Source organism: Culicoides brevitarsis, chromosome 1, assembly GCF_036172545.1.
Source record: "Culicoides brevitarsis isolate CSIRO-B50_1 chromosome 1, AGI_CSIRO_Cbre_v1, whole genome shotgun sequence".
Classification (NCBI taxonomy): domain Eukaryota; kingdom Metazoa; phylum Arthropoda; class Insecta; order Diptera; family Ceratopogonidae; genus Culicoides; species Culicoides brevitarsis.
Genome location: NC_087085.1, coordinates 14,768,014 through 14,781,159, shown reverse-complemented (window position 1 = coordinate 14,781,159; position 13,146 = coordinate 14,768,014). Strand labels below are relative to the sequence as shown.

The 13,146-nt window shown below is 36.4% G+C and overlaps 2 protein-coding genes across 2 annotated transcripts; one reads left to right on the top strand and one right to left on the bottom strand.

Annotated features, from left to right (window-relative positions):
• Positions 1–11,843, top strand: LOC134833981 (phosphatidylinositol 4-phosphate 3-kinase C2 domain-containing subunit alpha). The gene is made up of 10 exons (XM_063848494.1): positions 1–106; positions 644–1,150; positions 1,215–1,635; positions 1,700–1,950; positions 2,008–2,081; positions 2,411–6,200; positions 10,615–10,811; positions 10,875–10,963; positions 11,020–11,169; positions 11,228–11,843. The coding sequence occupies exons 2-10, from the start codon at positions 693–695 to the stop codon at positions 11,411–11,413; spliced, it is 5,616 nt and encodes a 1,871-aa protein (XP_063704564.1). The 5' UTR covers positions 1–106; positions 644–692; the 3' UTR covers positions 11,414–11,843.
• LOC134838477 (muscle M-line assembly protein unc-89-like) lies at positions 6,250–8,434 on the bottom strand. Its single transcript, XM_063854017.1, has 2 exons — positions 8,072–8,434; positions 6,250–8,011 (listed from the first exon to the last, which is right to left on the bottom strand). Exons 1-2 carry the CDS (start codon positions 8,234–8,236, stop codon positions 6,284–6,286), a joined length of 1,893 nt encoding a protein of 630 aa, XP_063710087.1. The 5' UTR covers positions 8,237–8,434; the 3' UTR covers positions 6,250–6,283.
• Positions 11,844–13,146: the final 1,303 nt, after the last annotated feature.

The following is a 13,146-nucleotide window of genomic DNA, read 5'->3' as shown; positions in this document are numbered from 1 at the left end:
AATAAATAAAAATAATCCACAAATTTACACGAAAAAAATGTACTGAAACGCGTTCTAATTGTTTAAATTTTTGTTATTTTGTTACAATTTACCTTCGAGAATAAGTGTAAGTCAAAAATTAACCCATAAAACCGGTAGTTTGTGCAAAAATTCAACTTAATTGTGGGCGGCCGAGTTTATATGGAAATGTTTGACACCCATTTCCTGTTGGACGATATTATGTCTTTTGTTTATTCCAAAAAGGGGTCTTAATTGAGTGAATATCACCAAACGCGCATCAAATTCGGCTCGCCAATGAACGAAATACATCAAAAACTCGCAAAAATCGACGATTATAAATTTCAATTCAGCTAAAAGTTCATTGCCCATTTGACTCATTAACAATTTATTGCGACATAATTAATGTGTGCGAGCACTTGAACTTCCTTGACCGAAGTTTAGCGAAAAATTTTGATGGTCATTCCATTGATTTCGACAAAAAAATTTCTTATCGTTCTAGTTTTGCTCGTACACCTTCTATTTAATTAAAATTACGATAGCAACGTAAATTTATTAAATAATTTTATCACAACACAGCAATAAAAGAAGACAAATATTTTGTGTCAACACTTTCGTAATAATAATATTTTTTTTTTCGTTGCAGAAAACAATCGTGTAGCAGAAAAAAAATCGCCTTTTCGGGGGTCCAAAAAATGTCTTACAAGGCAAACGACGACCACGATCCGCAATTTGAGGCTGAATTGGAAAAGGCAAAAGCTTTGTCCCTCGAAACGCATGCCTTGGAGCAATTTAAACAGAAACGAAGACTAACAGCTGCCGGCATTTCAACCACATCCAGTTACAGTTCAGCAACGAGCTCGAATAATGGAACGACAATAAATGATGTGACTTTGCGCGAATATAAGCAGCAGCTTGAACGGAGATTGGGCAGACCTTTATCTGGAGGCAGTGTGGATACGTGGAAGACAACTTCTGCAACTGGGAACAACAATAATAATGTGCCTCGACGTGCGAGTGAGATACGACCTCCCGAAATAAATCGCGATGTGCCGGATTTGATGGATTTTAATGCGCCATCGCCTACAAAGCCCAAAGATCCACAGAGTGAGGCGCACGATAATTTTAAGCAGTTGGTCGAGGATATGCATAAGTAAGTCTAAATTTATCTGAAATCATGAAAAAAACGAAATTTTTAATGAAAAATGTAATTTTAGATTGAATACCCAACTACAAGATGTACGAAATGTTACATCGATGATGCCGCATCCCGCATTTGCACCTCGTGTTCCGCCCCAAACACCCTCCTATGGTTTCCAAACGCAGTCACAAATGCAAATAGTGCCGTACAATCCAACGCAAGTTGCTCAACTTTATCCACAATTACCGCCGCCGCAACAACAACAATCACAAGACACGAAAAAGCCATTGACGCCCGATGAATTACAACGATTATATAGTCTTAATAACGCTGTAGTGCCTCGTCCCGCGGGATATATTCCTGCGCAACCACCAACCTATGCCGGATATTACGGAACTGCTCCGTATTCCATGTACGGCTCAAATGCCTCATCTGGCTCTTCAACGCCGTATCAAAGTATTTATCCGACAGCGATGCCAACGGGAGCTGCACCAAAAGTAATTTTTTTCAAATTTCATCAAAAAATTCAAATTTCATTAAAAATTCCATTAATTTTTTTAGCTTCCTCCCCGCAATTCGATGCCAGGACAAAATACGTATCAACAAACTGCACCTGCAATTCCGCCGCGCGTTTCAAGTCCCGCTGCCATAACAGCAAGTAGCTCAAATTCATCGCAGCTGCCACAATCCAACTCGACTGGCTCACTAAATCAATCGTCAAAGGGATATTTCGAGGCTGAAAGTGTTCAATTACGCAAGAAAAATCGAAATCAAAGCGGAGATTTGATTGATTTAAGCAACGGCGCTGATGAGTAAGTCTCTTTTTAGCTAAAAATAAAATAATTATTAAAAATTTTGTTCTTTTACAGCTCTCGTGTTAGTGTTTTAGAGGCCTTCGACCCACTTTTCATTGGCGATCGGTCATCAAGCGAAGACGATAAAGGTAAAACTAATAAAAAGTAGTTGCTAGACTCTCGAAAAAAAATATTTTATCAAAAAAATAGACAGTAAAGGAACTTTTTGAATAGAATTTTTGGAACACGATTCAGTATTTTGTCTTAGCTTAACGAAAAATGTCAAAATTGTCGTCTTCGGATCAAATTGAGGCCTGCCATTATTTTTTTTATTGTTATTTTATACATTTTTTGAGAGAAATATATGATTTAAATAAAATTTTCGTTAGTTTTATTTTTTTCTTGCACAAAAAAGTTCCTTTGCTGTTATTTTTTTGTTTGTACCTCAACTAATTTCTCTTATTTTTTCGTTTTTCAGAAAGTGTTCAGTCATCTTATTACTCCGAATACGATCCTTTCGACTATATCTACAGCGGCGGTACGCAATATTCCGATCCTGTGTATGACGCTGTGACTCGCGCCGACAAAACTCCCATTTCCCCTTCGAGCGGAAGTGGCGGAAGGCCCATTGGATGGTATTTGCCAACAACTTCTGATAGAATTCCTGAAGATGAAGACGAACCGCCTCCATTACCGCCGAGAATCACGCCAACTGAAGAAGAACCTGTCGAATTACGAAAGCCAACGTCAAAATTATTCCAAGATGTCGTGTTGAAACGAACTTATTCGCGTGAAATGCTCGCTTTCTACGAAATGGTTCGCGAATTAAGGTCTCATTACCGTTATGATGATGAAAAAACGAATATCGGGCATGTCTTGGCAGCGCAATTCGTGAGTCAATATCCCGAAGGAACGAGTATCAAACTGTTAGTTTACCCCGAATTGAGTGCCTTGACGAATGGCGGCGCAAGTACTGCCAGTATTGAAGGAATTTTATCGGGTTACGGGCAACCCGTGGCATTTACTTGTGATATTACGTCAACCGTTGAACATGTCATCATGCATGTCGTGTGCGAACTCGAAGGACAAATCATCGGATCTGTGTCGGATTACATGCTGAAGACAATTGGAGCGCAGGAATGGCTTTCCGGAGATACCGCCTTGAATCAATTGGAGTGCATTCACAATTGCGTCAAGCTTGAACGTGACATCCAGCTCGGTTTATGTCGAAAATCTGAAAAATTATTAAAAGTAATTGCACGAACGCAACAAGATGACATCCGAGATGCCGAAATTACCGTAGAAAATATCTTGCCACGCGAGCCATCGACTTGCATCAACTACGATCAACTCATAATCCTGTTGGAAACGCTCGAAACGGAGATAGATAAGCTCGAATTGGCGGCAAGTGACTCTTCGACGCGAGTTTTGGCCTGTTCCGGTGTCGTTCAAGCCGTAAAAGCGATTTGTGCGTTACTCGGCAGTATCGACACGATGAAAATTTCGACAGCAATCAACGATTTGAAGACAACTTGTGATATGGGTCATCGAAAGTTCATGTATTCGTCCGATAATCGCGGCAGCAAAATCGAAATTGTTTCCGATCAGGGAAATTACGCGGAAGTAGCGTTCCGCCCAAAGACTTTGTTCGAAACCATGCAACGGAATTGTGATAAACTACGAGATGCGGTGCGAAATTTGTTGGATATTTACACGCATGCATTCCGGGTGAATTTTTGGGTCAACACGTCAAGTATCGCAACGCAAAAGAAAGAAATTTCAACGTTACACATGCTTCGACCCGTGCAAATTCACATCAACTTCTTACATCGCATACCGCCTGACTGGAAATACGACGATTACATCTTGGGCGCGCAAATTTTCCACGGAGCTCGATACCTAGGCGAACCAATTGTGCGACAATGTAGCAACAACGAAGAAATTAGCGGCATTTATCCACGTCTCAAGTTTGATTCGTGGCTGCGGTTCGAGACAATTACCGTTAATATGTTACCACGAGAGGCGAGACTGATTTTCGTGTTGTACGGGTGCGTAAATGAGCCCGTTGACCCCCAAGATCCCAATGCGAAGAACCAAACGCAGGAAGGGCGCATCACAAAAATGGAGTTGGGATGGACTGCAGTTCAATTTTTCGATTTTGAACGGAAAATGATCGAAGGAGATTTACTTTTGTCGCTGTGGCCTCCAACGGGAGACAAATATTTCTGTCCTGCACCTGGAAAAGGCACACATCCTCTGGGAATTTATTTTCCTGTGTTAGGGATTCAAGTAGCGGATTATGGAGGAACTTTAGTGTTTCCAGAACCTCACACGGATATTCCTCCTTGCCCAAAATTGGATTTTAACAGTTTAGACATCAATTTGCAGCAGGAACTCATCGATACAGCAGAACAAGGTTATCCCTTGGATAAATTGGATAAACGTGAAGTTTTGTGGGAGAAACGTTACTATTTACATTCCTTCCCGAATGCACTGCCACGAATCCTGCACGCTGCCTATAGTTGGGATTACAATTCAGTTCGAGATTTGCATTCTTTATTACGAGCTTGGACCCCTTTGGAGCCTTTACAAGCAATGGAACTCATGTTATCACGATATCCTGACCTAGAAGTGAGAAAAACCGCCGTCAAATGGTTCTCCAAAATCTCAAATGATCAATTAGTCGACTTTTTACCGCAATTACTGCAAGCACTGAAGCACGAAACTTACGAAGCGTCTCCTCTGGCGCGACTTTTGCTTGCAAGAGCTTTGGAATCTCCTCGCGTCGCTCATTACCTGTATTGGTTATTGGCCCATAGCTTACCTGGCGAGGCTCCACAGAACGAAAACACGTTAGAACTGAACGTAGATCAAGCAGTTGTCAATCAAGCACGATTCCATCGACGATATCGCCTCATGTTGCGAGCGTTATTGGCGATTTGTGGCGAAAAACTTGCCTCGAGATTCATTTATCAGAACATGATTTGCAAGGAATTGTCGGATATTGCACAATCCGTGAAACAAGCAAAGGAATCTCATCGATTGCCGTTGCTGCGAACTGAAGTAGAAAAAGTCAATCAACTCTTGCAGGAACATCCCACGTCGTTGCCTTTGGGTCCCGGACTCGAAGTTACGGGCGTTCGAAGTCAAAGTTGCAATTATTTCAATTCAAACACGTTGCCGCTCAAAATTTACTTTACCGGTCCCGATCCGGGTCTCATTCCAGCAATTTTCAAATGTGGCGATGACTTACAGCAAGACATGTTAACGCTCCAAATTGTGCGAATTATGGACAAATTATGGCTGCAAGAAGGGCTCGACCTGAAAATGGTGACTTTTGATTGCATTCCAACCGGCGACAAGAAGGGAATGATTGAAATGGTCTCTGATGCGGAAACGTTGCGTAAAATCCAAACAGAATTCGGTTTAATTGGCTCATTCAAGGATAAACCAATTGCTGAATGGCTGGCAAAACAAAATCCGAGTCAACTCGAATACCAAAGAGCAGTAACGAATTTCACGAGTTCCTGTGCCGGCTATAGTGTCGCTACCTACATTTTGGGCATCTGCGATCGACACAACGACAATATCATGCTGAAGACCTCCGGGCATTTGTTTCATATTGATTTCGGGAAATTTCTCGGCGACGCGCAAATGTTTGGGAATTTCAAGCGGGATCGAACGCCGTTTGTGCTTACGTCGGATATGGCTTATGTGATAAATGGCGGCGATCGTCCCTCGGATAAATTTCAATATTTTGTCGATTTGTGTTGCAGAGCCTTTAATATTGTGCGAAAACACAGCAATTTATTGTTAAATTTGTTCGCGTTAATGGCAACAAGTGGCATTCCAGGTGTGACAACGGAAGCGGTGACTTATGTGAGAAACGCTCTGCTGATGGGACAATCAAATCCAGAGGCATCTGCGAGTTTTGCGAAAATGATTCACATTTCGCTGAAATCCAAATTCACGCAATTCAACTTTTTCCTGCATAATTTGGCACAAATGAGATTTACGAGTGACGGCGATGGCGGAGAATTGCTGAGTTTCGTGCCGCGCGCTTACACAATGGCACAGGAGGGAAAACTTAAGTCTGTTATGGTGCATGGGTATCAAAAGCGATACGATTTGGAGAAATATTATACTTACATCTTGAGGATAACGAGACAAAATCAACCAGATCCGGGATATTTGTTCCGTTCATGGAAGGAATTTTGTGAATTTCATTCGAAATTGTGTCTTTTGTTCCCGCTCGTGAGGTTTAGTAGGTGAGTAAATACTTTTTTTTTATAATTTTTTTAAGTTTTATTGCACAAATTTTTCATAAATGGCACTTTTTAAGACATCGAAATTAAATTAACGTATCTTCTACATCGATTTTGACCTTTGAATGCTCTTTTTCTGGGCTTTTTAGTTTTTGATTCTCACCGAATGATCGAATTTGTGCCATTAGAGCGTCTCGGGGGGATAAAGCTGGTTCCGAAAGTTGTCTTTTAGGTAATTTGCGTGCGTTGGTGCTTGTTAATGCTTTTTTGGCGTCATTTAGGAACAAAGATGTTGGTCGGGGAATTGCTGGTTCAGATTTTTGTCGTGCTTGAATGACTACTTCAGCGTAGGTTTCGATTTTTTCAACAGGTTTCTCCTTAACTTCAATTATTTTTGGTTTATCATTGGCTTTTTCAGGGATTTTTTGTGTAGAAATTTTCTCTTGAGAAGGAAATTCAGGAGTTTTTAGGTTTTCAGGTTGATTTTCAGTAGTTTTGACGGGACTTTCGTTAATTTTTTCAGCGAGTGTTTTAAAATAAGCGACTTTTTCTTCAAGTGGGCTTTGAATATCGTTAACGGGCTCGAGTTGGGTGATGTCAAGTACTTTTTCTGTTGATTTTTCAGGGATTTTTGCTTCTTCAGGGGCTTCTTTTGTGACTTTCGATTCTTTGGGATGTTCTATTTCTTGCTTTTCTTCAAAAATTTCTTCTGTTTTTGACGTTTTTTCGTTATTTTCTTCAATTTCTTTAACATTTTTCACTGTTTCTTCGGATTTTTGCTCATCCAAAGTCTCTTTTTCAACTTTTTCTTCTTGTTTTTCTTCCTCAAACTCTTCAAACGCATGCGATCGTATCCTTGGCGAAAAATCACTCAACACATTCGGCATCAAGGGACTTCCCAAGGTCTCATTCTCTGTCACATCCTTCCAATCTGGCACATCAGGCGATCGCAAAAAGACATCTGGCTCCGCATTATCAAACGAAACTCTCTTCGGAGGAGGACGTTGTTTCAAAATTGGCTTAACTTTCGTTGTTTCACTATCGGAATTATTCACGACATAAATTCTGTATCTCTTTGGCGGTTTCGGGGGATTTTGTTCGTCATATTCATTCGAACTGACAGACGTATCCGAGTCGTCACTCAAATAGGAATTCGGCAACATCGGTGGCGGATATGAAGGCGGCGGAGTCATCACGAGCACTTGATTGTTGTGAACGACAGTTTGGGGCTCCCAAGAGTCTGACGATGATTGAATGACTTCCTTTTCTTGCACATTTATTTCCAAATGGAGACTTTCGTCGCTGATTTTTGTCATTTTACGAGGTGTTGGGACGGGTTCTTTTGTCGGAGAAAGATCTTCAGACGTGTTTTGAAGATTTTCTTTGGGTTCTTGTTCGATCAAAACTACTTCACGTTTTGTTATTTCGATATCGACTGATGATTTTTGGGTTTCAATGTCGTCATTTTTTCCTAAATTGTCATTATTCGTGTGAATTTCTGTTTTTTCAACAGTTAAAATTGAAATTTCTTGCATCGAATCATCTTCAACTTGATTTTTTGTGTCTTTCAAATGAATTTCATGTACTTTCACTGTGACTTTTTCATCTTTTTCTACTGAAATTATTTCCGTATCTCCTAATTTTTCGATTTGAACTGATTCAGTAGCTTCGTAAAACATAATTTCCTCGTCGTCTGATGAAGTTTCCGGAATTTTTGAATATTTTTCCAGTTCTTGAAGAGACATTTCTTCTTGAGATGTTTCCATTTTCTCTAAATTTTTAATCATCTTGACTAACTTTGGACTCTCCAATGGCTGTAAAATAAGTTTAATTATTTTTTTAAATGAACTTTTATTAAAAGAAAAATTTCTTACGTCTTCCTCTGGCGGCATTGTGACAATAACTTGTAATTTTTCCTCTACAACATTATTTTCTGACTTTTTATCTGCTTCCGTGAACCCATTTTGAACTTTTGTGACTTCATCTTCGAAACTTTCGATCTTTAAAACTTGTTTTTCTTCATTTTTGTCATTTTCCATGTTGTTTTCTGTATCATTCACTTCAATAATTTGAACAAACTTTTCTTGAACCTCAATTTTTTCCACATTTTCTTTTTCGTTTTTAGTTTCCTCCAAATGAGTAACTTTCAAAACTTGAACAAATTCTTCTTTTTCTTCAAAATTTTCATTTTCACTTAATTTTTCATGTGTTTCATTCAATTTTATGACTTGAACGAACTCTTCTTTAACCTCAACATCCTCAAAATTTTCATCATTTTCATTGAAATTCGTTTCTTCTTCATATTCTCGTGTAACTTCCTCAATTTCTTTGATGATATCTTTCACACTTGGCTTTTCCATTTCTTTTTCTGCGATAATTTCTGGTTCATTTCGATCAAATGACACTTCTTTCTTCACATTTAACTCATTTGTCTCTGTAATAACATCATCGGTTGAACTTTCATTTGGTCCATTATCTTCTGTCCAACGAATAATTGCTACTGATTCGACATTTTCTTTGGTTTCTTCGGACTTTGGCTCATCAACTGCTGCAATAATGGGCACTGGAGGAGCTTTTTTCTTCAAAATTCCCTTCCGCATGCGAGGTTTTGGCGAAATAACTTTCGAAGCATCCAGAGGTTCTTCAAGATTCTGATGAGGAAGTTTCAGTTTTTCTGGAAGTTGTTCAGTTTCTTCTTTAATTGGTAGTTCTTCATAGATTTTAACGGAAGTTTCTTCAATTTCTTCTGTTTTTTGTATTTTCAAGTGATCATCTTCGTTTATTTCAACGGATTCAAGTCGCATGAATTTACGAATCGTTTCAAATTCTTTTCTTTCTTGCTCCACAAATGCCTCAAATTCGTTCAATTTTTCACTACTTGCAACTATTTCGTTGTTTCCGTTCAAATTTTCTTCAATATCCGTATTTTCTTCCGCTACCGGAGGCGAACTTTCCCGCTTTTTTCTAGTTTTGGGAATCGGTACTTCGTTAACTACTGTGACATCCTCATAGTTCACCAAAGTCAATGTTTGTCGTACTTCTGGTTTAGGCAGCTCATTATCTGTCTGCAAAATGTATCCGCCTTCGTCTGGGATGTTAATGTCAACAACAACGGGTTTACTAAAATCATCTCTAACTGCCGAAATTGGCGTCGATGGCGGTTCTTGAGGAATCCGCTCCGCCGGTATCGGAATAATTTCTTCCGGAATCGGTTTTTCCGTATTTTCAACAAAGCTGTGACGTACGGGCAAGAAAGGTTGTCCACTTGATGGTCTCGTTTTTATCGCTGTAAACATAAAAGGTCTTATCACAATCGATTTATAACTCTCAAGAAAAATATTTGATTATCGCGGCGTTATCTATTTGAAAAAAAAAATGTCTTACGTGGTAACGATTTCGGCCTTTCTGATACTTCAAACCCATCAAGGTCCTTGGTAGGGCGATAAATTCCCGTAGTAGCGACGGAAATGTCTTGCAGATGCGATCTGCTGCCAGGTCTGCCAATTGACTCGACGACAGGATCATGCTCGAAGGTGATGCGTTTGCGAAACCACCATTTGATGCCCATTACGGTAAATACGAGTGAAAAGACTGCACCAACTGAACAAATTGTGAACCACGAAACGACACTTGTATCTGTGCGCGAAAAAAAATATGTGCATTATGTGGACTTGCAGTGTGTGATAATTTTGTGTCGATGATTACAAAATGTGTCATTGAGCAAATATTAATTTATTATTATAAAATAGTGTGCTACAGCGGGCGTTACAGGTGTGCGCGATGATAAAACTTGAATGGGCTCAATTGTGTATTTTTCTTACAATTTTTTTTTTATTTTAAATTAAAAACAGAACCTTACCGTATTGCTCCGCGTTGTTTACTTGGACCATATTTTGTAAATAAAACTGGAAAAATACTAATATTAGTGCTTTAACGCCTCGCTAACAAGTTTTAAGCGTAAATAATGTCAAATTAAAACGTTTGCCTAGAAGATGACGACTATGATGGAGTAATAATCAGTAAAGTAGCACCTATAACGTGCTTTTTTGTAAATAACGATATTTCGCGGCGAAACAATGTGCTATTTTTGTCACAGCTATCAAAGGACTGATTCAGTATCTGACTTTTAAAAATTACTGGAGCTATTTTTCGGCGAGATAAGATTCAGTGGTGTGAAATGAAAAGTGTTTCAGGTGTGTTTGCAACATGTTTTTATGTCGCATCTCTGTCGCCACTTGACTTTGGAATCTTTTTCGTACAAGATAAGACTGATAAGACAACCACACGGTCAATCGTAGATAAATATTATGAGATAACGTTCCATTCAATATTTGAGCAAATCAATTATGAATCATTTTTTTAGAGGAAATTCGATATAAATATTTGTTTTTTTTTTATTTATTTACCTTTATAATAGCTTGCAAACGGGCATCCATGTGGGTCGAAGTAACATCAAGACAGTTGCAGAACGTCGCGTTCCGGTCATTCGACAGTTTTTGGTGTCACTTTTCAATTCAGCAGATGAAATAGCGCATTCGGACTTGGTTTACACGTTTTTCCATCCACTGTTGCGGGATCAGCAAGAAGCCGATATTCATCAAAAGAAAGTTAAAGGTGAGTTTTTATAATTTTTTTAATGAAATTTTATAAAATTTTAAATATTTTTTTTATTTTTAGATGTTCGTCCTCCTCCAGTATTGACGGAACGTGTCGGCGGTGAACTAAAACTTTCCTTGCAATATCATCGAGGAGCATTAACGGTCATGGTAAGTCTTAAAAAAAATTAAATTTAACAAATTTTAATTATTTTTCATGAAAATAGATACATCATGCCCGCTCATTACCCATCAAAACGAATGGCGAAGAACCAAATACGTATGTAAAAGTCTATCTTAAACCAGATCGATCGAAATCAACGAAACGCAAGACGAAGGTGGTTCGGAAAAATTGCTATCCAAGTTTCATGGAGACGGTAAATTTTTAAAAATTGTAAAAAATACTAAAATTAATTTTTAAATATTTTTTTTCAGTTGGAATATCGCATGCCACTCGAAGTAATCAGATCTCGCGTGCTTCAGGCCACCGTTTGGTCTCACGATTCATTGCAGGAAAATGAATTTCTTGGCGGCGTCGAACTACCGTTGGACAGTTTCGATCTAAAAGACGAAATTCTCAAGTGGTTCCCACTCATCTCAATTCCACGATCAAGAGTTTAACTTTTATTCGACTTTTATTTATACACAAAATTAATCGTTATAATTATATATATTTGTTTGTCAGTCATGTGTTATTGTTTAAAATTCAAGAAAAAAAAGTGATGTTAAATTAAGATTTGTGATTGGCTCCGTTTCAACAGAAAACTACCACCAATTCATAAAGCATGCCAAATATTTAAGAAAAAAAATGGAAAAAGAGTTACGTAGGACGCAAATCACGTTCACATAAAAAAAAATAGTTATCATATGAAACAGTATACTATAATCATTTAAACGTAGCAAACATAAAAATAGACAGGACACAATGCTTTTAATCAATAAATATTACGTAACAATAAAAAAAAACAACATTTGTACGAACATTCCTGAAAAAAAATTTTTTTTTCTCATTTTCTAATAAAAAATTGTAAAAAAAAATTAATATTTAAAAAAGTTCAAATTGGTTATGTATTCATTAAAAAATTATTAATTAATAATTATTATCATTATATTAAAATTATTATTAATATTGTAAGGAAAAATAAACAAAAAATGTTATTAACGAATATTTTTCTATTTTTTTTTTTCCAAATTTTTTAATCAAATCATAAAATAACTAATCGCGTGTATCATAAATATCAATAAAGGACTCCTCGTGATAACCATTCATATCGTGTAACCATGCTATTTGCAGGTGTAGACAATCATCAATGTCGTTATTTACATTCAACACAACATAAATTGACCAATGGGACTGCCAATAATAACAATAAAAAAAATTAGCTGGCACATCGTTGGGGAAATCATTTTTAATAAATAATTGATTACTTAATGGTGATTAAATATCAGTAAATGGAAAACTATTTTCGCTGAAATATATTTCACAAACAAATTACGATGCTTTTTTAATAAAAGTCGCGAGTGGAAAGTCATTTAAAAACATATACCTTTCAACAAATATTTTGATCGTTTTTTTTCTTTGCAACTAAACAAGAACCACGCTTAGTGAAGGATATTTTTGATTGCCTTATCAAAAGAGAATTTAGTTTCCTCGATGGTAAGGCATGGAAAATACGATTGTCATTTTTGGTATTTTGGTATTTTTTTTTTGCATTTTTTTAGTACAAAAAATTTTTTTTTCGATTGAATTTGAAATAAAAAAAAATATTTTTTTAATGAATTTTTGAAGGCGTAAAAAATAATTTTTTTAAGTTAAATTAAAAAAAAAATTAAAAATTATTGTATAAATCTCGTTTTTTAGAAATTTTAACAATATTTTCGAAAAATTAAGAAAATCTCAGTTTTTATTTATTTTCTAATTTCTTACAAAACTTTAATTAAATTAAATTAAATTTTTGAGCAGAGACAAAAATTGGTTAAAAAATATTAAATTAACGAAAAAAAAAAATTTATTTTATTTTATATATTTTTATCTATTTTTTTAATTCAAATATAAGCTAAAACATTTTAAAATCAATTGAAACGTTAAATATTTTGATAATTTTGATAAATTTCATATGATATTGATAAATTATAATTCTATAAAATTCATTAAGATTTTAATTCTAAGCTTAAGTAATTTTTCTACATTAATTATTTTATCAAATTTGAAATCATTAACTTAGATAAATAAAAATTCTTAAATTGTATTTATAATTTATAAAATTTAAAAAATTTTAAAATTTTTGTTTTTGAAAAAATAATGGTTTCATTTTAAATTTTTTTTAATTTACAATAATTTTTTTTTTTTTTAA

Bases quoted from the DNA above. Each gene is read 5' to 3' on its own strand.
- LOC134833981 (XM_063848494.1), top strand. From the start codon at position 693: ATGTCTTACAAGGCAAACGACGACCACGATCCGCAATTTGAGGCTGAA. The intron at 6,201-10,614 runs GTGAGTAAATAC...CCTTTATAATAG, and splicing joins CCGCTCGTGAGGTTTAGTAG to CTTGCAAACGGGCATCCATG. The intron at 10,964-11,019 runs GTAAGTCTTAAA...TCATGAAAATAG, and splicing joins GAGGAGCATTAACGGTCATG to ATACATCATGCCCGCTCATT.
- LOC134838477 (XM_063854017.1), bottom strand. From the start codon at position 8,236: ATGGAAAATGACAAAAATGAAGAAAAACAAGTTTTAAAGATCGAAAGT. The intron at 8,012-8,071 runs GTAAGAAATTTT...CTTATTTTACAG, and splicing joins CAATGCCGCCAGAGGAAGAC to CCATTGGAGAGTCCAAAGTT.